Source organism: Phyllostomus discolor, chromosome 9, assembly GCF_004126475.2.
Source record: "Phyllostomus discolor isolate MPI-MPIP mPhyDis1 chromosome 9, mPhyDis1.pri.v3, whole genome shotgun sequence".
Taxonomy (NCBI): domain Eukaryota; kingdom Metazoa; phylum Chordata; class Mammalia; order Chiroptera; family Phyllostomidae; genus Phyllostomus; species Phyllostomus discolor.
In genome coordinates, this window is record NC_040911.2 from 54,311,357 (window position 1) to 54,335,881 (window position 24,525).

Here is a 24,525-nt window from a genome sequence, read left to right on the forward strand (position 1 = left end):
TAAGATTTTTGTTTTTGTTTTGGGCCTATTTAAATTACAGTGGTATCTTCTGATTTTTATGATGTGGTTAAATAAAGTTTACTTTCTGGAAATTTAATCAAATAGTCACTAAGAAAGGCAGAAAATAATAAAGATTCAGCAACCTGTACCCCTGAGTTCTTCACAGGCTTCACCATTCCCTACAGCCTCCTTTCCTTTTACCACTATATATACTGCTTAGTCCTGGAGGCATTTGTTTTCAGCCCCAGGTACTTTCTGCCAGTCCCACAATAATCTTCTTTTCCTGTCTTCCCATACCCTATGACCCATCTGATCAGGGCCTGGCCTTTGGAAGTATACCCCCCAGCTTCCAGATCCTCACTTTTCCTTCATCATCCCAGGTCATCCTCCCCCACACTGGCCCAAGAGGACCAGCTCCCTGAACTTTCCACCAAAGCACACCTCCATGCTCTCCAGCAGTCCCCACCCCATGTGCCCTCTAAGCTGGCTGCCTTCCTGGGCTGGCATATACTGGGATCTCCAAGCTACAAAAGATTCCTGAGTTGGAGTTGGAGAAACATGGGGCCAAATGCCTGCTTCTCCGTGGGTATCAGTTGAAGAGAGAACAAGGAAATGGAAATCTCTGAGTCTGTGGGTCCAACTCTGATGGAAGAACCTGGGAAGTTGGTAGCAAAATGCTGGTAGGACAGGAAGAAGAAGCTTAGGGTCCATGACCTTCCTGTATAATCCTGTGCTGCTCTTCAGGAATAAATTAAAGGATATAAGGGGAAAGAAGGGGAAGGCATAAAAAAATCATCTGGGTGCAGGGCATGTGTGCTAGGAAATTTTGTGGCCATTTTCTTGCACAATTCTTGCAATTTCCTGGCAAAGTCAGCATGATTATCTCAAATGTGGAAACTAAGGTTCAGAGAAGCTGAGTGACTCGCCAAATCCCCTCAGCAAGCAGGTGAGAGCACTGGGGCTGGAGCCCTATAGTGTGTCTGAGACTCTCCCCAGCTTCATGCTGCCTTCACAGCTATCACAAAATATGTCATTTTCTGTGGCCCTCACTTTGTGTCTCCACAGAGAACAGCCTGGAATCCTCAGACAACTGTTCTCCCACAATTACGGAAGAAAAAAAGAAGCAGAGGAAAAAAGGCAAAGGTACCTAAAGAGCATGGAGCTGAAGTCCCAGGTGGTGGGGACTTTCACTTTCTCTCTCAGTTCCAGATGCCCTAAGACCTAGTCTCCAGTGTGAAAGGCAGAAAGAAATGCTTCTGTTTTCATTAGAAAATGGGTTACTGAAACCTGAAATAACAGGAACATAAACAAACCAGAATATGTTTCTTCCAATAATGGGAAGTGTGGGAGGCAGTCCATGACTCCATGAGGCTCTACCAATAGCAATTCTACAAAATTATCCAGGTGACCATATCCTAAGTCTTTCTCTTCTACTATCTTTAACTGTAGGGCTTTTAAATGCAAGGTTATCACATGGTCACAAAATGGCTGCTGCAGCTCCAGCCATCACATCTCATTCCAGACAGGGAGAAGGACCAAAGAGAAGAGCAAACTGTCCACGTGCCTCACAAAATATCCTTTCCATAAACTCCACCCAGTGATTTCTGACTACATTTTATTTGTCACAGGGTCACCAATGTCTGCAAGAGAGGCTGAGAAGTGTAGCTTTTCAGCTAGGCATGTGACAGCCACCTGTTAGGAGAAAGAAGGGTAGGCAGCTAGCTGCATGCACCTCATCATCTGATTCCCTGTTCTGTCACTCCACATCCTGGCTTACTGGACTTCCTCCTAGTTTCTGCATTGCCCCTAACCACCCCCAACACTCCTGGGCTTACAGGGCTGTCTGGTCCTTCTGTGGAGGTGTGCAGATATGACCATGTTCCCTGTGCCTGTCCTTCACAGGCCAAGCTCCCTCCTCTCAGCCTACTCCACCCCTCATTTCCTCTGTCTTTTGATTAAAATCCAAACCTGCCCAGAAGTAGAGACTAAAGTCCAGTGAACTCACATGAACTGACACGCCTAGTACCAGATTGGACAGTAGACAAGCTTTTGCCACATTTGCTTCATCTATCCCTTTTCTCCTTTTTGTTTTTTGCCAAAAGATTTTAAAGTTAATTCCAGAAGTGTCATTTCATCCCTACATATCTCAATGTAATTTTTTAAAAATAGGAACATTTTCTTACAAGCCCACAATGAAGTTAACCAGACCATCATCAGATTTACTTAATTATCTAGGAAATGTCTTCCTCCAAGATCTGTTTTAATCGAGATTCAAAGGAGATAGAAACATCTCCCATCTCTCTTAATCTAGCACAGCCACATCCTCACATCCTTTCATTTTCTGTGCCTTGAGTTGTTGGAAAAATGGTGTTAATTACCCTGTAGAATGTCCCTGGTTATGAGTTTGCTTCCTGGTGCTGTCATTATAACTGTTTCTCTGTTCCCCATACTTCCTCAAATAGGACAATAGATGTTTCATAGGATAGATCCATGTTACATTTTGTCCGCAACTCCTTCCTAGGTGGCCAATGTGCTTCCTACTACCTTTCATAAGAAGCCCACACATCCAGCTGCCTCAATGCTGCAATGGTAATTCAAATGGTAGCCACCTAACCCTCCCTCACAGATCCTCATCAGGCATTCACCCAATAGTTTCTTCTACTTATAGGTGCTTGTGCTGAACTGATTGTTAAACTAAGGGTGTAGGGTCTTGGTTTTGGATTTGTTTTGTTTCTTCACTGAGACATATCACATATAATGAAAAGAATAAACCTCAAGTATACAGTTTTGACAAGTGAATAAATCTTACCCTTCATTCACCATCTAGAACAACTCCATCTGCTCAGAAGTTCTCTTTCCCCAAAAGATGGCCAATCATCTGCTATCACAGAATCATTTTACTCATTCTTGAACTTCACATAAATGAAATCAATTTGTGCTTTTTTGATCTGGCTTCCCTTACTCAACATCACATCTGTGAGACACATGTAACAGAAGTCCGTTCTCCGTTGTTGATGAACATTTGGATTGTTTCTGGTTGTTAGCTATCACAAACAGTGCTATGGATATTCTTGCACATGCTATTTTGGGGACATGAGCACTCATTTCTCCAGGTATTTATAAAGGAGAGGAATTGCCGGTCATATGTTTAACTTCAGTAGATAGAGCTGGACAGTTTTCCAGGGCAATTATACCAATTCACAATTCTACCAACAGGTGTGAATTCCAGTTGTTTTACATCCTCTCCAACACTTGGCACTTAATATTACCTGGTCATTTAACTATGTATTAGTATCTTATGTTCCCTGGTTACCAAGTAGAGTGACTACCTGTTTATGGGCCATTGATGATTCTGCGTTGTGAAATGCCAGTTTCTGTCTACTGCCCACTTTTCTATTGGGTTGTCTGTCTTCTTATTTTAATGATTTCTAGGAGCTTTTCACATATTCTGAATGTAAGTCATTCACTAGTTTTAGGCCTTGCAAATGCCTTCCCCCACTCTGTAGCTTGTGTTTTCAGTCTCTTGGTGGTGTCTTTTAGTGAACAAGAGTTCCTAACTTTAATGTAGTTCAATTTAACATTTTCTCATGGTTAGTACATTTTGTGTTCTGCTGTTGACCAACCTCCCCACCCCCCAACCCAGGTCATAAAGATTTCCGCTTATTGTATCTTCTGTAAGTTTTATTTTAATTCCACAGTTAAGATTTATAAACCATTGTAATTAATCTAATTGTAAACATTTTGTTTGTAGATTTTTTATTTTCTGCTATACAGTTATGTCACCCTGAAAGACATGATTTTCCCTTACTTTCCAATCCTATACCTTGTATTGTTTTTTCTAACCTTGCTGGAATGTTGAGTAGAAAGTAGTTCAAAAATAGGCCTCCATGCTTTATTTCTGATCTTGGGGTGGGAAGGAACATTCAATATTTCACCTAGAACTTTCTTATATATACCTACATTTATTTCCTATTGCTGCTGTAACAAATTACCACAAATTCAGTGGCTTAAAACAACACAAATGTCTTATCTAACGACTTTGGAGGTCAGAAGTCTGAAAGGGACCTTACAGGGTTAGCATCAAGGTGTCCCAGGGCTGCATTTTTACTGAAGGCTCTGAGGGAGAATCCCTTTTCTTGCTTTTTCCAGTTGTCTGCACTCTTTGGCTTGTGACCCCTTCTTCCATCTCCAAAGCCAACAGTGTAGGTAGCATCTTCCAATCTCCATGACATCACTCCAACCTCTGTTTCTTTCATCACACCTCCTCCTCTTGATTCTGAACCTGCTGCCTCCATCTGATAGTAACCCTTGTGATTATACTGGGCATCCCATCTGGATGATCCTGGATCATCTCCCCATCTCTAGGTCCTTCATCACATCTGTAAAGTCCCCTTTACCATATAAGGGAATATAGCCATAGGCTTAGGGATTCAGGCACAGAATTCTCCGGGGTCCACTCCCAGAGATTCCCTTTATCAGACTGTGGAAGTCTCCTTTATTCCTAGTTTGCTAAGACTTTTATTCAAAATAAGTTTTTAATTTTATGAAATACTTGTAACTGCATCTATTGAAATGATTATATAATTTTCTCATTTTGTTATGGGTATACTACACTGATTGGCTTATAAATGTTAAACTAACTTTGCACTTCTGGGATGATTTGCTTCAAATGATTGCCATTCTTGGTTGTGAGCTTATTTTCACAATAATACACTGATTATCTAGTAAACATCCCCTACTCACTTAACTGCAAATGCAAACTCTGTTTTCAGAACCAGTCTCCACAAAGCATATAGCTACATAGCCTTGAGTGAGATTCTAAACTCTCTGTGCCTCAGTTTCTTCATTAGGGGTAACAATAATTTCTACCTCATAGGTTGTTATGAAAGTTAAGTCATGTAACGTCCTCGTCCTGGCCAAGGGTAATGCTCAGTGCTTGTTAACTATCATATGAGTCTCTCTGATGGAGACTGGGAGGTGCTGCCACCCAGTGTGGGGACATAAAGACTCTTAGTTCCCCTGTCACTGTGTGGACTGAGGAAGAGAAGTGGCAATTCTGTTCAGGCCCCTCCCACTCCTTTCTGCTGCCAAGAGCCATTCCACTTCTATGCCCTCCTCCTGGAGCTGTATTGGACTGCACTTCCCTCTGCTTAACCCTATCCTGTCTGCCTTCCCTTCCTCTAAGCTCCCTATCAGTTTCTGCTCCCTGATGTCACCCCTTCTTGTTGTGCAGAGTTGTCCACCATTTCTAAATTTGTTATATCTTTTCTGGTGGTGAGAGGGACCTCCTGTGTGGGGAGTCAAGTACATGGATCACCATCTCCATCTACCTCCCTAGATGACTCAGGTTGAGAGGGGCCCTTTGGAAGTATCCTTTGGAGTTTGTCAGAATCAAAGTCAGTATACAAAAGAAAGTCATGAATAGACATGGAACAAGAACCACACTTCAAGCCAAACCTGCACAAGCCCCTATAATGGTCTCCTGTCCCCCAGATCCTCCTCAACCCCATCTTGCATGAGCCTTTGTCCCATCTCTGGCCCTCCTATTCAGAGGTCCCTGATGGGCCTCAGGCCAGCACTGCTCCTGTGTCCCTCCCTGTTGTGGGCCATCTCCTGCCACAGTGCAGGCTCTGCTCGCTCCTCACCAGCCAGGTCAAGAACTGCCTGGAGGCCCTTCCTTCCAACTTCCTCCCAGCAGTTGGGCCAAGGAACAGATAACCTTTATTCTTCTCATTCTGAGCCTAATTTTTTTAAACTTGTGTTTTGACAGGGTTTAAGTCTTATAGAAAAGGTGAAAGAATAGTACAAAGATGTTGTAGAATGCCTATGACTTTGGGCTTTTCTGATCCCTCCTCAGGACAGACTGAAAAGGAAGCATCCTGGGCAGGAATGTCTGAGTGATGTCCTGGGTTCCCTTTGGAGAGAGTGCCAACTTTTCTCTCACCAATGTTCACCTTGGTTGCTTGAGTGACAAGGAGCCTACCAGACTTCTCCACTGTAAAGCTCCTTTTCCCTTGGTAATTAATAAGTATCTTGAGACTATCATAACTTTGAATCCCTTTAACAGTGCCCTCTTTTGGCTTGTGAGACAGACATCTAGAAGGCTGCCCACAGCCCTTGGCCTCTAGTCTCACTTTGGAAAATTAGCTACCAAAAACCAGTCAGTAGTAGTTGGCAATGTCCTTAGGATATCCGAGTGCTGAATGCACCCTGATGACATTGTGTGTCACTGTAGCTCTTAATGTTTGCTTACAAGGTCCAAAAGGAATTAGTCATTTCAGAGGGAACCGATGATGGTAAAGTGTTTTTTATGGAATATATGCAATTATTTAAAAGGTGTGTTGAAAAGTACTAGAAGAAAATACCCTCAAAAATGTTACCAGCAGATGATTCAAAGCCAATACTTTTTTCTTTTTTCACATTCTTTCAAGAATTTTTTGTTTTGTTTCACTGTTTCCCAAGAATCTTGTTTCTTTTAGAACAAGGGTAGTGGGAGGAAGCAACCATATTTTTGAGCCCTTTGTTTGGTGCCTTTTGGCTTCAGTCTTCCCTGATACCTGAGCTGTGGGAACCTCTCCCCAAGCCCTGAGGTTGGGGGAGTAGCAGAATTGGGGTCCTTGGTAGTCCCTACATCTCAAATTCTTGTACTGCCTCCCCAGGCCTCAGGCACATTGCTGTCACCCACCCCCAAGCCCAGTCCTTCCTTGGGAGGCTGGTGGAGACTCCTGCAAAAACAAGGCATATTCACATTTAGTGCCTCCTCCCCACTTGCAGGCAAGCACCTCAGCTCTGGAGTCAGCAAGCTCTTGCTTCCTTCCTCTACAGAGTAGGGGTTCCTGAGACTTTATTTTTTTTTTAATTGAAGTTATTGGAGTGACATTGGTTCACAAAACATCTCAACAAAATGTCATTTGCACACTGCATCACGCACCCATCACCCAAAGCAAAATATCTTTCCATCCCCTTTTGCCCAACCCCACCTACCCACATCCCCCACTGAGACTTTAAATGGCAGAGGACAGAGGGCCAAGGATTTAGCAGATATCTGAGACAGGAGGGGCTGTGTTCACAAGGTGTCTTTGAGAAGTCAGGGACAGATGTCCAACTCCAACTAGGTTAAACCAGACAGGTGAGTTTAGGACGCTGGAAGGTCCAGGGGTGGATTTTAGGCACAAATGGACCCAAGAGAACATTTGTCATTTGCAGGTGCTTTCATTCAAGTTTGCTGTGCTGGGCTAGGAGGGCACCAGGACCCCAAGGGCACAGACCTCAGCTTGGAAGAGCTGGTTTGTCTCTCCAATGAGGTATATCTTTCCACAGAGTCTGAGATTGTTTCCAACAGTTCAGCTAATCCTTTCCACATGTCTGGGGACGTGGATTTCTTCCTGCTCAGAGATCAGGAGAGGAGTAAGTCTCACTCAGTGAGTATCCAGGACCAAGGTCTGCCCCAGTTCGCTCTTCCCTTCACATGCAGCAGTCACATTTCCGAAGAGCACTTTCCTCCTTTCGCACCCCGAAGCCTGCCCAAGCTAAGTGCGCATGACCTCAAGTCCATGCTACCCTGGGACCAGGCAACACAGAGGGGAGGAGACCCAGGCAGGGTGGGACAGGATGGAGAGTGGCTGGGTGGGGGTTGGGTGCAGGCTGGCCTTGAGAGACCCGCCTGACCTGCCCCACAGGAGCGGCAGCAGAAGAAGGTGTTGCGGGTGCATGAGAAGATGACATACTCATCCAAAGTGTCAGCCAAGCACAACAGTTTGCGGCGGGAGCTGCAGATGGAGGACGAGACAGAGGACCAGGAGGCACGTGCAGAGGCCGAGCAGCTGCGTGCCTTCCGCTACCACACAGCCTGGAAGCTCTCGGTGACCAGAGGTGGGACCTCCTTCCTTACCAACATGGGATCTGAGCCACCTGAGAGGGCAGTGCTTTAAAAGCACTTGGAGAGGCAGGACTTCAGTGTAATGGGAAAGAAGGATCTTCTTTGTCCAGGGTCAGAACGATCAACTCCAGCTGGAGTGCAAGTCTAAACCCTTTCAATCCCAGTATTGCATGCATTCTGAGTGTTGACTATGCACAGTGAATGCAGGCTGTATAAAATATAGGCATCTTGCCCTGGCTGGGTGGCTCAGTTAGTCAGAGCATCCTTCCATACAGCAAAATGTTGTGAGTTCTATTCCCAGTCAGGGCACATACCTGGGTGGCAGGTTAGATCCCAGGTCAGGGCAATATGGGAGGCAGCCAATGGACATTTGTCTCTCACAATCACATCAATGTTTTTCTCTCAGTCTCCTTTTCTGCCTTCCTCTCTCTCTACTATTACTACTACTACTACAAAAAAAAAAGCAATAGAAAACATGTCCTCAGACAAAGATTTATGTATATGCACTTAACGTAGAGATAAAGAGTCAATATAGAACTAAATTGCCTGGGGCCAGATCTCAGCTAAGCATTTAATGGCTGCACCATGTTGAGCGAGTCAGCTAATGTCTTTGCATGGCAGGGCAGTTTCCTCTCCTGGCTAATGACTGTAGCCATCTCATGGTTGTGGGATTCAATGTCACCAGACATTGCATATAATGAGAAAGAACTGTGTGTGCATATGCTGTTATTTTTGTGACCCAGTAGGAAATCTTAAGTAATAAAAATGCATGTGTTTTCAGATGATATAAAGTATGTCACTAAACTAGAAAAAAGTAGCTTGGGATCAGAGAGTCCTGGAACCCCCAGTGACTACAAGTGTACTGGATGTATCAATGTAAGGAAACTCCCAGCCTCCACCCTGACACCCATAGCTTGTTCTTTGAGGTAGGAAGCCCTAACCTTGCTTTGACAATTGTGTGCCAAGTTCTGCATGGGGGAAGCAGTAGAGCATGTGTTTCCTTTCTGTCTCTACCCTCCATTCCTAAGACCTAGGAGAGGCAGATGGCACCTTAATAGGGAAGGTTGGACCCAGTGGGTTTAGACACAGATTCATCAGTGGTCCAGTTTTGGCCTCCAAGGGAAAGCTGGGTTTCCTTAAGGGCAAAGACTTCCCCAGGGTAGACCAGGGAGACCGTGACCTAGTGGGCTCACTGCCAGGCATCTAGACTTAAAATAGGACTGCTGCACTACACTAGCTTCTTCTGGAAAGGAGAAGATTTGAGAGGCAAGACAGCCACATGGTCCCGCAGTCTTTCCCATAGTCCCTGGGGTCTCCAAAGTTGGGGAGTATCTAGGTCTTCCTTTCCAGAATGGCCAAGGAAAGAGGTTCCCACAGCCCTTGGACCCATTGTACTGCCTCTCTGCTTATACTCTGAAAGGTCATCCAGATGCTCACCTTAACGTCCTCCCACCTGTCTTAAACCTTGGCTGTGTAGACTTAGCTGCTGCCCAAATTGGGCCCTGGGGACTTAGGGTACCCCAAATAGAGCTCATGCTGCTCCATTTTTCTCTGGTCCTGGGCAATAGGCCTTTTTTTTTTTTTTAAACAAGATTTTATTTATTTATTTTCAGAGAGGGAAGGGAGGGAGATAGAGACAAACATCAATGTGTGGTTGCTGGGGGTCAGCCTGCAACTCAGGCATGTACCCTGACTGGGAATCGAACCTGCAACACTGGTTCGCAGCCCGCACTTACTCCACTGAGCTATGCCAGCCAGGGCTAATAGGACTTTTTTAATGAAGTCCAGCTGGGTAAGACTTCTAGGGCAAGGGTGTCCAGAGTCTCATTCCAGGTAAGAGGAGTGCAAGAGAGGCTCTCCCACCTGGACCCATCTCCAGGCATGGAGATATGTCAACAAAGCCTTCTCTCCTTTTGCTGGAGAAAGGGCTTGTTCTCCCATGGTCCCTGTAATAACCTGGACCTTGCAGCTGACTGGCTCCCCTCTTTTGGCTACCTACCATCTACAGCTGAGAACCTGGGTCTGTCTCCCATTGCCCACCCCACCCCTCTAGATGCCTCCCTTCTCTCATTGCAGAAAAGAAAGGGGAATCTGATAACATAAACAAGTACATCAACCAGAAACGGCAAATGTTCCTCATCCAGGTAGGCCCATCTGTTCACGTGAAGGGGACCCTGGTGGGCTGTCCCAGTGAGGAGCATGATTCTTGCTCTGGTGGCCCTCAGTATGCCCTAGATATGAAGCGGAGTGAGATCCAGCGGCTGGAGATGCTGGCAACTAAGGAGGAGGCAGAGCTGGAGCGGGCTGAGAAGTCCCTGGAGAAGGATTCAGCCTTGTTCGATGAGTTCCTCAGGGAGAATGACCGCAGCTCAGTGCAAGCCTTGAGAGCGTGAGCCTGTGGCCAGAGGAGCTGGCTGGCCATGCACCATCCCCCCAGGGTCCCCTGGGCTTGTGCACACCAACCTAACCTAGCTGGGACCCAGCCCCAGCTCCCGTTTCTACCCCTACCCCTGCCCCCACCTCAATCCTGACCCCAACCCAGCCCCTGGGTAGTCCCCCCACTTCCAGCTCTGCCTGAGGGCAGTGTGGATGCCTCTCTTTAATGTCTGAGATTGTCTCTCTGCCCCTATCTCAACCTCCAGAGCAGAGAAGGAGACCAAAGTGAAGATGGAGAAGATCACTGAAATCCGAGATTTGACCACTCAGATCATGAACATCAAAAGGTGAGGTCAGAGGCAAACTGGGCCTGGGTTGGCCTGCCTACATTTTCCTCTACCACTTCTCCCCTAGCCAAAGAGATCCCCCACAACACAAACCTCATCATTTTAACACTGAACCCTAAACATGTCAGGACTCTGAAGCCCTGTAGGCTGCTGTCCATCTTACAGATGAGGTGACAGGCCAGGAGAAGTTCAGTGACTTTCCCAAGGCCACACCACCGAGACACAGGGCTCACATGCCTCCGAGAACCCCAGGCTCCCACCCTGAGAGGGGCAGAGAGAGTCCCTGAGGACTGTCACTCTGTTGGAAGCATAACCGACATCGGTCCCAGCAGGGTGGGGGCACTCTCCTTGGCACCAGTGTGTCTGTGGCTGTCTTTCTTGGCCAGAGTGCACTGGGTCCCCTCGGGGCGGGGGATTGGGGGATTCCAGGTAGAGTGTGACCTCACCTGTCCCTTCCCCCGGTTTAGCGAAATCTCCAAATTTGAAGACACTCTGCAACATTACAAGGTCTACAAGGATTTCCTGTATAAACTGTCACCCAAGGAGTGGTTGGAAGAACAAGAGAAGAAGCACTTGGCTCTCAAACAGGCTGAGGAGTTCGAGGTTGCTGAGGCCCCCAAAGAGAACACTCTATTCTTCACACAAGGGGACAAAGGTAGCAGAAGAGAATACAGGTCCCTGGGTCCACCTACACCCTGTGTCCAGCCAGCAGAGGCCTTGGAGGTGTACAGGCCATGGACTTGGCCCCTTCCATACCTTACAGAGCTCCAGTTAGGGCAGCAGCCTCCTCTTAGCCACTGGTGGCTCAACCTAAGCACCTACTTTGGGAAGTGGGACTGAATCTCAACTCAAACCCCAGGGACTTTCCTCCTATGCACCTCTTTTCTTCTGCCACCGAGGGACCCTGGGGAACCTTGTGCCCCCAAGCAGTGTTGCTGCTGGCCTGATTCTAGCCAAGGCCATCTGGGACCCCTCCCTTGCTTCCTGTAGGACCAGGGATCAAGGGCAAGACAGGCTCCAGAGGTATGTGGCTGCCCCAGGCTGGAGGGCCCCCACCCTGGGTTGGGAGCCCATAGAAATTATTCCTCTGATTCCTCCAGAGGGGCAAGGCCCAAGGAAGCCCTGGAAACTGCTGCAGGTGGCACAGGCAGGGCAGATCCTGACCAGCGCCATGAGCATCCAGCAGGAGAGTCAGCCCAGTGTTGGGCTGGACCCCAAAGGGTGAGTGAGCTTGGGAGAGCTGCAAAGGTGGCTGGGGCCTGGGGTGGGATACTCCCCAATGGTTCCGGGCCAGGAGTACCCAGGATGGGCCCAGACTCCTTGAGGGGAAGAGTGTGAGGAGGGGCTGTTCCCATACTAGAAGGTATATGAGTACAGTCTGACTTCAGTTGGAAAGTCAAGAGGTTTCTCAAGAAAGGTTTATTTCTGCTTGATTCAGTAAACTTAAGCCTGGGGTGGCCTACTCAGGTGCTAGTAGACTAGTCAGGTATGAACAGATGAAGGCAGCCAGGTGGACAGACAGGATGGCACATACCTCCTGCCAGCACTCTGTCACCAGGGAGTACTGGCCCAGGGGCCAGAGCTCCAGAGCTGGTCAAGAGAAGCCAGAAGTCTAGACATTATAAAATCACCCAGATTTAAGTATGGTGGTTACTTATAAATTTTCCAAAAAACACAATGAGAGAAAACAGAAACCCCAAACAGATCCATGGTCCAGTGCTAATCTGTTCCTCCACTCCTTTACCTCCAAGGCCAGAGCTGCCCTCCACTCACCCCACCTGGTTCATAGGATGGGCATATGTTTAGTTGCTGGAGCACCCAGTCACTGCTCTCTCAATGAAACATTCACAAACGTTACAACTCTATAGACGGTGTAAAAGCTTAGACAGGTCCCTGTGTACCTCCTTCTAGGCTATTGGCCCAGGAAGCCACAAGCAGTGCTTCAATGAATTTTATTATTTCCTGCATATCTTTTCAGCCATTTTCAAGCAAATAGTACACTGAACCATATGTAGGTCAAAAGAGTACTGGTATGTCCTTATGACTCAACCTAAACACAAGCAAAGGAGATTGTCTTATGCCCACCCTTCCTTTGAAAAGGGAGCTGACCTACACATATCACTATTTCTCCATTAGCAATATTGCCAGGGTGGATCCAAAGGCAGTCCTTTTTAGCCAGGGTTCAAGCTTCCCTGATGGCTTGTCTTGCTCCTGACATCTTGATGCTGGCTGGAATAAAATTCACAAGATGAATTTTGGGGTCGGGCACTGACTACAGCATCAAATGGCTAACTGGCATTTGCCTTCCTAGTGCCAGGGCCACTGCCAGGATGCTCCCCTCTCCCACGGACTCTGGACCACCTTGGGCCAGAGTGATGAGGAGAACCATGTGGTGAGCCAGGACAGGTGGCTGGCAGGTTTATATCCAGGGAAAAGAAAGAGAGAGAATTTAATTGGTTGATGTGATTGAGGGGTTGGCAAGACAACATTCTGCAGGCAGGCCAGCAGGGTGCAAACCTAAGGAAGCAGAGCTGCTGCTATCACTTAAGTCCAAAGGCAATAGTCTGACAGAATCCTCTCTTTTTTGGAGAAGGTCAGTCTTCCTCTATTGAAGCCCTCAACTGACTGGGTGAGGCTCACCTATATCATAGAGGGTTAGCTGCTTTACTCAATCTACTGATTTAACGATGGAGAGCAGGATGACAGCTGGGGATGGGGGAGATGAGGAGATGGAGGGATTGAACAAAAAGCAAAAAGGACTCATGGACATGGACAACAGTAGTGATTGCTGGAGGGAGTAGGGTGTAAGGGGACTAACGGGTAATGGAAAAAATAAAAATTAAATTATAAAACATACACAAAAACATACAAAACATTATTTTTGCTAATACTGATAAAAAAAATACAGAAATGGAACTTCTGGCCAAGATGGAGGCATAGGTAGACACACTGCCTCCTCGCACAACCAAAATAAGGCCAACAGAAATTTAGAAACAAAAAAACAACTAGTACTGACAGAAAATTGAACTGTATGGAAGTCCGACAACCAAACGGCAGAAGTGACTGAAAGCCAGCAGAGAGCAGAGCAAGCGCCATTGTTCCCTCTTGGAGCCCCCCACCCCCGACATACTGCATCACAACTCAGCAACTGGGTTGCCCCACCCTGGTGAACACCTAAGGCTCTGTCCCTCATATGTAACAGGCATGTCAAGACAAAACAAACGGCCCAAATGAAAGATTAAAGCTCCAGAAAAAATACAGTTAAGTGATGAAGAGATAGCCAACCTATCAGATGCACAATTCAAAGCACTAGAGATCAGGATGCTCACAGAGCTGGTGGAATTTGGTCGCAAATTAGATGAAAAAATGAAGGCTATGCTAAGTGAAATAAACGAAAATGTACAGGGAACCAATAGTGATGGGAAGGAAACAGGGACCCAAATCAATGGAGTGGACCAGAAGGAAGAAAGAAACAAACAGAATAGAATGAAGAAACAAGAACTCAAAAAAGTGAGGAGAGGCTTAGGAACCTCCAGGACATCTTTAAACGTTCCAAATCCAAATTATAGGGGTACCAGAAGGAGAAGAGGAAGAGCAACAAGTGGAAAAGTTATTTGAATAAATAAAGGAGAACTTCCCCAATCTGGCAAAGGAAATAGACTTCCAGGAAGTCCAGGAAGCTCAGAGAGTCCCAAAGAAGTTGGACCCTAGGAGTAACACACCAAGGCACATCATAATTACATTAGCCAAGATTGAAGATAAGGAATCTTAAAAGCAGCAAGAGATAAGGAGACAGTTACTTACAAAGGAGTGCCCATAAAACTGTCATCTGATTTCTCAAAAGAGACCTTACAAGCTAGAAGGGGCTGGAAAGAAGTATTCCAACTCATGAAAGGCAAGGACCTACATCCAAGATTGCTCTATCCAGCAAAGTTTTCATTTAGAATGTAAGGGCAGATCAATTGCCTCTCAGATAAGGTCAAGTTAAAGGAGTTCATTATCACCAAGCCCCTATTATATGAAATGTTAAAGGGACTTATCCTAGAAAAAGAAGATAAAAAACATGTATAGTAAAATGACAGCAAATTCACAATTATTAACAACCACACATAAAACTAAAGCAAACTAAGCAAACCACCAGAACAGGAACAGGAACAGAACCACAGAAATGGAGATCACATGGAGGGTTATCAACAGGGGAGTGGAAGGAGGAGAGAGGGGGGAAAAGGTACAGGGAATAAGTAGCATAGATGGTAGGTAGAAAATAGACAGGGGGAGGGTAAGAATAATATGGGAAATATAGAAGCTAAAGAAGTTATGACACATGGACATGAACTAAAGGAAGGGAATGTGGGTGGGAGGGGGTGTGCAGGGTAGAGGGGAGTGAAGGGGAGAAATGGGACAACTGTAATAGCATAATCAATAAACTATATTTTAAAAATACAGAAATGTATTGATTTAGACAATTTAAAGGTTACAAAAAATTATTAATCTTATCTTAAAAAACACCTCCACAGACACATCTAGAATAATGTTTGTCCTAGCCAAGTTGACATATAAAATCATCACAGGGGCTCAAAGCTGGATCTGCTAATCATGTAGAATTATGCCAGTGTCTGACAGCTTTGTCAGTCATCTAGGAGGCTCTAGCTGAAGGCCAGGCTTCCTGGGTAAGGTCCAGCTCCAGGGACTCTTGTCTTGTATGTAGTTCCTCCAGCTCCCAGGTCCCACCTCTGGCACTGCCAAGCACCTCAGACACCTCATGGATACCTTCCCACTGTCCTGTCCATCAATGACCAGTGACCACAGGACAGATCTCCTCCTACCCTACCCCCAACCTCCTCCCTCCCCAGCCAGTCCCTGCCTATCCTCACACTTCCCCATCCTTCACCACCCCTCCCCCAGGTGCCCTCATCCTGTATTCCTCCAGCTCAGCCACTCCAAACTCTAGTACCTTCTGGAGGGCCACCCATATGACAAGTGAGGAAACTGAGGCACAGAGCAGCCAGATAGAGTTGGAACCCTGGGCTCCATAGTCCAACCTTGGGTCCAGGGCCTGCAAAGGCCAGGAAGTTTCTGTGAAACAGTGATATGATCATATTTAGTTTTTTTTTACTTTTTTTTCTTTTATATTGAAGAGCTATTGACATCACAAAATGAACAAATCTTAAGTGAACATTTGGCTTTTTACATAAACATATACCCACATCACCATACCCAGATCCAGATAGAAAACAATCCCAATGTCCAAAACACCATGTTGCCCTCTCCCACACCAGAAATTAACCAGTTGTGATCTCAATCACTCTGGGTCACTTTCCCTTGTTCTTGAACTTGATGGACTTACACCACCACCACTGCCCTCTGGGTCTGTCTCTTTTCACTTCACACTTGCCTAGCTTTGTGCAGCCACAGGCTGCTCTTCACACCTGTTTTGTATCCCACTATGGGGCAAAAAAGCCCTGCTGTCTTGGTCCACTCTCCTATTGGTGGTCATTTTGGTTATCACCAATCCTTGGCTATTTTGATTAAAACTACTTATACACATTCTTGTACTTCTCTATCTGAGCACTATTTTATGCATGAGCATTATTTCTATGGAAATAAGGGTGGAATTATTGGTTCATAGGGTGGGCATATGCTTAGCTTTAGTAGCTTCTATCTGCATGCGTGAGAGTTCCAGCTTCCCCGCTTCCTCATCAAATTGTATTGTCAGTCCCTCTGATTATTCTAGCAGGGTTTGTTTGCAATAGAGTATATTGAGAGGAAATTTGAGGTTCCATAAGGCCAGTAGATCAGATGACTACCTTTGTAAAGACAGTTTGTTTTTCACAGTCCCCAGAGAAGGAGGCATGCCATGCCCCGAGAGCCACCTCGGGAAGCACCAGGGTGGTCAGGAGGCAAAGGAAGGAGAGCAACTGTGAATAGGAGCCGTTACTGTGGTTTCTGCAGGAGGGAATAGGTGAGGCAGGTTAAGTGGATTTAAATTGGCTGGTTTGAATAAATTCAGGCCTCTGGGACACACTGGCTACCCCTGATTGTCTGGTACTTGGCCCTGGTAATGAAGCAGGGAAATAATGCCTCCAGTGTGAGAGCTTGGGACAGGAGCACTGGATCGGTTGCTTTGCATTTGAAAAGCACATTCAAGGGTGTTCATCCCTCCAGTCAGCATGGCCTCAGATGTCAAAATATCAGAATACAGAAAATCAAAGATAGAGTTAATACAGGGGTGAGGTGATATATCTTGATTTTAATGACATTTTCATGAGGAGAAATACAATAGCTATTCAGATATCCTCCTTTGTGAAGTATGTGTTCAATTTTTGTACATTTTTATTGGACTGCTGGCCTTTCTCTTCTGGTTTTCTATTACTTTGTATATTCTGCATGCCAGTCCTTTATGTAGTAAGTCTAGTGTAAGTATCTTCGTCTAGTCTCTCTTATTACTCTTAATGTTATCTTTTGAGTCCAGTTTACCAATCTTTGCTTTTATGATTGGTGCATTTTGTGTCCTACTTAAGAAACCTCTGCCAACCCCAAAGTCACTAAAATAGTCTTCTATGCTTTCTTCTGGAAGCTTCATGGTTTATCAGCTTGGATGAGGGTGGTGGTAGTGAGGATAGGGAGAATGGGTAGCCCAAGAGCTCAAGAACCTCCTCTTCACTGTGCTTCTCAGGGTCTGTATCTTCTGCTCATCCCTTTATGTACCCTGTTCTCTGTCCTCTCTTCTTTACAGTGGATTGGCCACCCCTCCCATGGTTCTGCCTCCCACTGTTTGCTGAGCTCCAGGCCCCCATGGGCATTCCCCCCTTAGATATTCTCTACACTCAATCTCCCATATCCCAAACTGATACCTCTCCAGCTGGAAGGTGACCCAAGTGCTACCAATTTGCAAGCTCATGTTCATCTTTATGAATCATGGTCATGCCTTATGGAGACGAGTAGCCACCATTTGTGGGCCAGGCACATACCATGGTTTATTTACTCTGATCCCTGCAACCCCTGCCAGTAGGAGCTGCTATTTCCAGTTCTGTTTTGGATGGAGGCTCCAAGAGGTTAGACATGCATGCATGTTTCCTCTGCCTAGGTTACCCCTCAGCCCTAGAGCTACCACTGTAAGGTCTTGTGTTGGGAGAGTCCCTGAGAATAGAGGTGTGGGATCACTCTGTCCTGGGTTTGCATCTGGGCCTCTCCATCTATTAGCCATGTAACCAGGCCTCTGTCTACAGTTGGGCAGGGTATGATTCACAAGGTGTTTAGCCAAGAGGTTGAGTGGACACTAAAGTCCCATCCACACCCCAGGCTGTGTCCCTTTTTTATGAGTTTTTCTAGTATTTTATTCAGCTCTAAAAGGTATTTAATATAGCATGCCAGTAGAGGTTGCCTACATTGTGTCCAGATTCTTAAAAACATACCTTATGTGCCAACAATGTCCTGCAGGTGACCTTGGGCAGGTGACTAGATCTCAGAGCTGCATGTTCCTCATTTGCCAAATGGGCATTGATGTATACACGATGTGAGGGGCAGGCCCAGAGAGTGCTTAGTATCCTCTCCCACAAGGCCCTGCAGTTTTCACCTCTCCACTGTAGGCAGGTCAGGGCCTGGAGTCTCTCAGATCTCAGCCCAGTTTCCTCTGGCCATTCTTCAGCCAGCAGAACCTGTAATCCTGGGTGGGGGCCAAGGCTGCAGCAGGTGAGAATGGGTGATGAAAGACGTCAGGCAAGATTGGGCCCCCATCCAGCAGAGCCTTCCAGGGACCCACACTGAGGGCTCTAAGCCTGCACAGCCTTTCCCGCACTTATGTGGGCTGGCCCAGGATGGTCTCTGCCCCTGCGGAGTGCTCAGGGTTGGTTGAAGGCAACTGTGTCACAGGACAGCTATGAGGGCCATCAAGGACAAGTCAAGAACATACCTAAATAAGAGAGATGGGCACAAGAGGACCTGAAAGTGGCTTTTAAAAAAGAATGGCAAATGGAGAGGGGCAGTCTCCACAGTGGGAGCCGCAGGTGTCAAGGCCTTGAGGCAGGGTTGGCTCCTGGAGAGACAGCTATGGAGCTTGCACGGCAGGAGCAGAGTAACCTTGGGCAGTGGGGGAGGCAAGGGTAGGGAGGGCAGCAAGGTCCCCACAGCTCCCAGGTGGAGGCCAACCTTTATTCTAACGAGTGCGATGAGTTAGTTGAATTTAAAACTATCTACCTGGTTGCTGTGTGACAGTTGAGGAACCAAGAGGAAGCTGATGCCACCACCTGGGCAACCTGTGCAATGGACAAGGAGGACAAGGGGTTTGAGGGTGGAGAAATGCTGTGAAAATGCCAGGATTCTATACCCCTGGGGTGGAGTATATCACAGGCTGGGACCTGGTGCCCTGAACCCACATCTCTCCACAGGTCCAGCTCTGCCCTCCCTGTGCAAGAGGACCCAGACAGTGATTGTGAGGTCGGTGGCCCCATTCCTGGCAAGGCCTGAGGGAGCTGGTGCCCTCTGACTCTTACACACACACACACACACACACTCACACACACACACACACAACTTGTTGCAGGAACTGGAGCTGTACTTCACAGAGCCCCAGCAACTCCTGGATGTCTTCACAAAGCTGGAAGAGCAGAATCTCTCATTGATCCAGAACACACAGGAGATGGAGGAGACCTTGGAGGAGCTCAGCTTCACCCTGAAAAACACCCAGATCCGTATGTAAGTCTCAAGTGGGGTCGCCCAAGCCAGTGAAGGGTGAGTTCTGTCACTGACTCTCATCTTGGAACCCCCACAGTCACTGGGAGTGGGACTGAAATGTGCCACCCTCACACCCTACCCATCCATAGCCCTGGCCCTTCCCTGACTTCTGTTTTTGGGAAAGCTCTATTTGAAGGCTGTGCCTGGCTCTGGTGAGATGTACCCTATTGGGCAGGGAGTGTTCTGGGAGAAGGTCATATCATATGGGTGGGGCCACACCAGACTGGTCCATCACCACCCTGGAGCAGTCTGAAGCCAGAGGAGGGCATCCTAAGGACCTTTCGCCCCAGGTACATTCTGCTGATGCCAGGCCAAGGAGAGGTGGGTTGGGCAGAGTCAGGCTGGGGCACTAGGTGAGGCCTGTTGGGAGCAAGGAACTCACTCCCAAATACACACTGAGCACCTATGCTGGGTCAAGCCTGAGTCTAGGCCCTCCAAGGATAAAGTAAGAAGGCCCTGACTCATGGAGCTGACATTCCATGGAAGCAGACAAACAACAGACAGACCCATATATTTCACTAGTAGATACTGACACATGGTAGAAGGAAAATTAAAAGAATTATATGAGAAGGGGGCTAAAGTGGAGAGTGGCACAGATTGATGAGGGCAGCGGAGGCTTCTAGGGGAAGATGTCATTTGAGACAGGCACTTCCTGGGTGATGGGAAGCCAAACAGTGGTCTAGGAAGAGGATGCCAGGCAGAGGGAAAGTAAGTGCAAAGGCCTTGAGATGGGAGCCAGCCCAAGGATTCAATGTCCCACAGGGGAAATATGTTCCTGAATACTCATGCCTTATTGGCCCCTGTCCTGCCATGGAGAGTTTCCTGCTGGGAATCTCCAGAGTCATGTGAAACCACCAGCTCTCAGGCAAGATTTTGTTTTCTAGAAAGCTGGGAGGTAGCAGAGACACACACAGAGATGAACTGGGGAGAGGCAGGTAGCCTACCAGATTCCAAGAACCTGGTAAGGGGACACACACATGCATACACAAACCTCATAGAATCCTGGAGGTACTGTCCAGTAACTGGGCTTAAGCCAGCTGAGCCACCCCAGCATCTGAACCATACTAAAGCACCAACACTTTATTTCCAGGGAAGTCACAGCCCATATACATTTAATTTCCATGAACTCAACTACCTTTATTCAGGAAAAAAACTAAAAGCAAACAAACAAAAAATACAAGTAAACCATCCTAATGGGCCTATTTATTGAAGAAGTTGAATCAATAATTAATAACCTTCCAAAACAGATGAATTCTACCAAACATTTAAGGAACAAATTATACCAATTCTGTATAATCTCTCCTAGACAACAGAATACAACAGAATCTTCCTAACTCATTTTATGTGACCAGTATTACCTTAGTACCAAAACCAAACAAAAATATTATAAGAAAACTATAGACCAGTATCTCACATGAACATAGATGTGAAAATCCTCAACAAAATATTGAATTCAACAATATATGAAAAGAATTATATACCATGACCAAGTGAGATTCCCCCCAGATGTGCTAAGCTGCTTCTGCATATGAAAACCAATTTAAAAAGCAATCAACAAGCTAACAAAAATCACATGATCTATCAATAGATGCAGAAACAGCATTTGATAAAATTTAATCACTCATAATAAAAACTCTTAGTAAATTAGGATTAGAGGGGAACTGCCTGAACATGATAAAGGACTTCTTAAAAAAAACCTTACAGTTAATAACATACTTAAAGCTTTCCTTCTAAGATCAGAAACAAGGAAAGGATGTCCTTTCTCTTCATACCTTTTCAACATAATACTGGGAGTCCTAGCTAATGCAATAAGACAAGTAAATGAAGTAAAAGGTATACAGATTGAGAAGGAAGAAATAAAGTTGTCTTTGTTTGTATATGACATGATTGTCTATAGAAAATCTGAAAGAATCAACAACAAAAAAGCCCTTCCTAAAACTACTAGGCCACTGCAGCAAGATTATAGAACCCAAAGTTAATATACAAAAGTCAATCATTTTCCTATATATCAGCAATGAAAAAGTGGGATTTGAAGTTGAAAACAAAATACCATTTACATTAGCACCCCAGAAAATGAAATAATTAGGTATAAATCTAACAAAAATGTATAAGATCTATATGAGGAAAACTATAAAATTTCAATGAATGAAATGAAAGAACTAAATATATAAAGAGCTATTCCATGTTCATGGATAGGAAGACTTAATATTGTCAAGATATCAGTTCTTTCCAAGTTGATCTATACATTTCCAGTCAACATCCCAGCAAGTTATTTTGTAGATATCAGCAAAATTATTTTAAAATTTATATGGAGAAACAGAAAACCCAGAAAAACCAACACTGTACTTATGGAAGAAGAACAACAAAGTTGGAGGACTGACACTATGCAACTCGAAGACTTATTATAAAGCTACAGTAATCAAGATGTGTAGTATTGGTAAAAAGAATAGATAAATAGATCAGTGGAGCAGCACAGAAGCTCAGAAAGAGACTCACACAAATATAGTCAACTGATTTTTGACAAAGGAGCAAAGGTAATATAGGTATGCCTGCTTTCCACAAGTTAAGTTATACCACTTTGCTTTTATGAAAGGCCTACATTATTACCTGTTTTATCTGAAAGAAATCTAAAGAGGATTTTCACTTTTATGAATAAAGCTGTTACCATACTAATGTAGATCTTTCATAAAAGTGAAGTGGTATAATGCAAACTTTTAAAAGTTTGCATACTCGTAAGTTTGCAAAAGCAGGATACTCTGCTTTGTGCTATTTTAGCTTACAAAAGGTTTCACAGGGATGCTCTACTTTCAGATAACAGGGGAAACCTGTATAATGAAAACCTTTTCAAGAAATACTGCTGGAACAACTGGACATCCATATGCAAAATAAATAAATAAATAAGTAAATAAATCTAGGCATAAACCTTAAATCCTGCACAAAACTAACTCAAGCCCTGAATGGTGTGGCTCAGTTGGTTGAGCATCATCCTGCAAAGCCAAGGGTCGCTGGTTCAGTTCTCAGTCAGGGCACATACTATAGGCATCCAATCAATATTTCTCTCTCACATTGATGTTTCTCACCCTCTCTTTCTCCCTCCCTTCCCCTTTCTCTAAAAACAAATAAAATCTTAAAAAAAAAACCCAAATGGATCATAGACCTACATGTGAAATGCAAAACTATAAAATTCCTAATAAAAGATAACATAGGAGAAAATCTAGATGACTTCAGGTGTGGTGTTGACTTTTTAGATATATCACCAAAGCAAAAATTCACTCAAGAAAGAATTGATAAGCTGGACTTCATTAAAATTAAAAACTTCTGCTCTTTAAAAAGCAAATGTCAAGAAAATGAGAAAACAAGCCACAGGCTGGGAGAAAAATATTTGCAAAACATATATCTGATAAAGAACTATTATCCAAAATTAACATAGAACTCTTAAAATTCAACAATAAGAAAATGAACAACCCAAATGAAAAATAGGCCAAAGACCCTAACAGACACCTTATCAAAGAACATATACATACAGATGGCAAATAAGCATAGAAAAAGATGTTCAACAGCATATGTCATTAGGGAATTGCAACTTAAAATGAGACAGATACTACTACACACATATGGCCAAAGTCCAAAACTGACACCACCAAATGCTGGTAAGGATATGGAACAGGAATTGTCACTTATTGCTGGTGGAAATGCAAACTGGCACAGCCACTTTGGAAAAGTTTGGGAGTTTCTTACAAAACGAAACACACTCTAACCATATGACCCGGTAATTGTGTTCCTTGGCATTTACTTAAAGGAACAGAAAACTTATGTCTACTCAAAAACCTGCACACAGCCCTGGCTGGTGTGGCTCAGTGGATTGAGTGCTAGCCTGCAAACCAAAAAGTCAGTGGTTTGATTCCTAGTCTAGGGCACATGCCTGGGTTCAGACCAGGTTCCCAGTGCAGGGCACACGGGAAGCAACCGCATGTTGATATTTCTTTCCTCTTTCTCCCTCCCTTCTCCTCTCTAAAAATAAATAAATCAAATCTTAAAAAAAAAAAAATCCAATCCTGCACATGGATGTTTATAGCAGCTTTGTTCATACTTGCCAAATTTTTGAAGCAACCAAGATGTCCTTCATGGGTGAATAAATAAACTGTGATATACCCAGATAACAAAATATTACTCATCACTAAAAAATAAATGAGTTCTCATGCTATGGAAAGACATGATGGGGGAACTTTAAATGTATATTGCTAAGTAAAAGAAACCAATCTGAAAAAGCTACACACTATATGACTAACTATTGGACATCCTGCAAAAGGCAAAACTATAAAATCAGTGGTTGCTAAGGTTTAGGGCAAAGGAGGGATGAATAGGTGAATGATGGGATTTTTAGGGCAGTGAAACTATTCTGTATGATACTGTAATTGTGGATACATGTCATTATATATTTTTCAAAACCCATAGAATGTACACCAACACTGAACCTCAAGTAAACGATGGACTTTGGATGATAATGTGTCAGTGTAGGCTCATCAATGGTCATGAGTGCACCATTCTTGTGCAGGATGTTGACAGTGGGAGAGGAGGGGGATGCAGAGGATATTTAGGAAATCTCTGTACCTTCTGCTTTTAATTTTGCTATGAACCAAAAACTGCTTTAAAAATAAAGTCTCTGTTTAAATAATACATACAATAGTAAATGATCAGTCTATTCCAACAGTGAAACAAAGGGTGGCTGTGTTACAGGAATGTTCATAGCAGTTATTCATAATAGCCAAGAACTGAAAACAACCCATGTCCATCAGTAGGTGAGTGTATAAACAAAATGTGGTATATCCATACCATGTGCATTTAGATTTGTTTTTAACATAATATACAGGGTCCAGCAGAAGTAGCGCCTGCTTCATTGTGGTTGGTAGGGTAATAATATGGGTGTAATAATTTAAAGTTTTAATTTGAACATTTCACCTAAAATGTCCTATCACTATATGGATAAAAGATATTTCATGCAAATGGAAATATCGTACAAATACCCATGTACTTGGGTACGGTATTGTTATGTTTCAAAATTACATGCTTATGATTTTGTAATAAAAGATTTTGTAATAAAAGGGGTGTTTTTGTGCTAGACTCTGTATATATTTACTTTTAAATTACAGTTCAGGTGTCCAACATAGTGGTTAGGTCACTTATATAACT

The 24,525-nt window shown here is 44.7% G+C and overlaps 1 protein-coding gene and 1 long non-coding RNA gene across 4 annotated transcripts in view; one reads left to right on the top strand and one right to left on the bottom strand.

The window, feature by feature from the left end:
- The window catches only part of CFAP100 (cilia and flagella associated protein 100), a 50,676-nt gene that overhangs the window by 16,095 nt on the left and 10,056 nt on the right, over positions 1 to 24,525 (top strand). The window contains exons 2-12 of one of the 3 annotated variants that reach the window (XM_036009385.1): positions 1,066 to 1,143; positions 7,321 to 7,421; positions 7,680 to 7,872; positions 9,956 to 10,023; positions 10,105 to 10,268; positions 10,522 to 10,602; positions 11,070 to 11,257; positions 11,593 to 11,625; positions 11,703 to 11,823; positions 18,990 to 19,038; positions 19,145 to 19,296. In XM_036009385.1, the coding sequence (XP_035865278.1) occupies positions 1,066 to 1,143; positions 7,321 to 7,421; positions 7,680 to 7,872; positions 9,956 to 10,023; positions 10,105 to 10,268; positions 10,522 to 10,602; positions 11,070 to 11,257; positions 11,593 to 11,625; positions 11,703 to 11,823; positions 18,990 to 19,038; positions 19,145 to 19,296 (1,228 nt within the window). The remainder of the gene's footprint in view (positions 1 to 1,065; positions 1,144 to 7,320; positions 7,422 to 7,679; positions 7,873 to 9,955; positions 10,024 to 10,104; positions 10,269 to 10,521; positions 10,603 to 11,069; positions 11,258 to 11,592; positions 11,626 to 11,702; positions 11,824 to 18,989; positions 19,039 to 19,144; positions 19,297 to 24,525) is intronic. The other 2 variants (XM_036009386.1, XM_036009387.1) reach the window with 2 other exon arrangements.
- Positions 16,519 to 21,692, bottom strand: LOC118496746. The gene is made up of 2 exons (XR_004899306.1): positions 20,327 to 21,692; positions 16,519 to 19,273 (listed from the first exon to the last, which is right to left on the bottom strand). It is a non-coding gene; the product is annotated as an uncharacterized LOC118496746 (long non-coding RNA).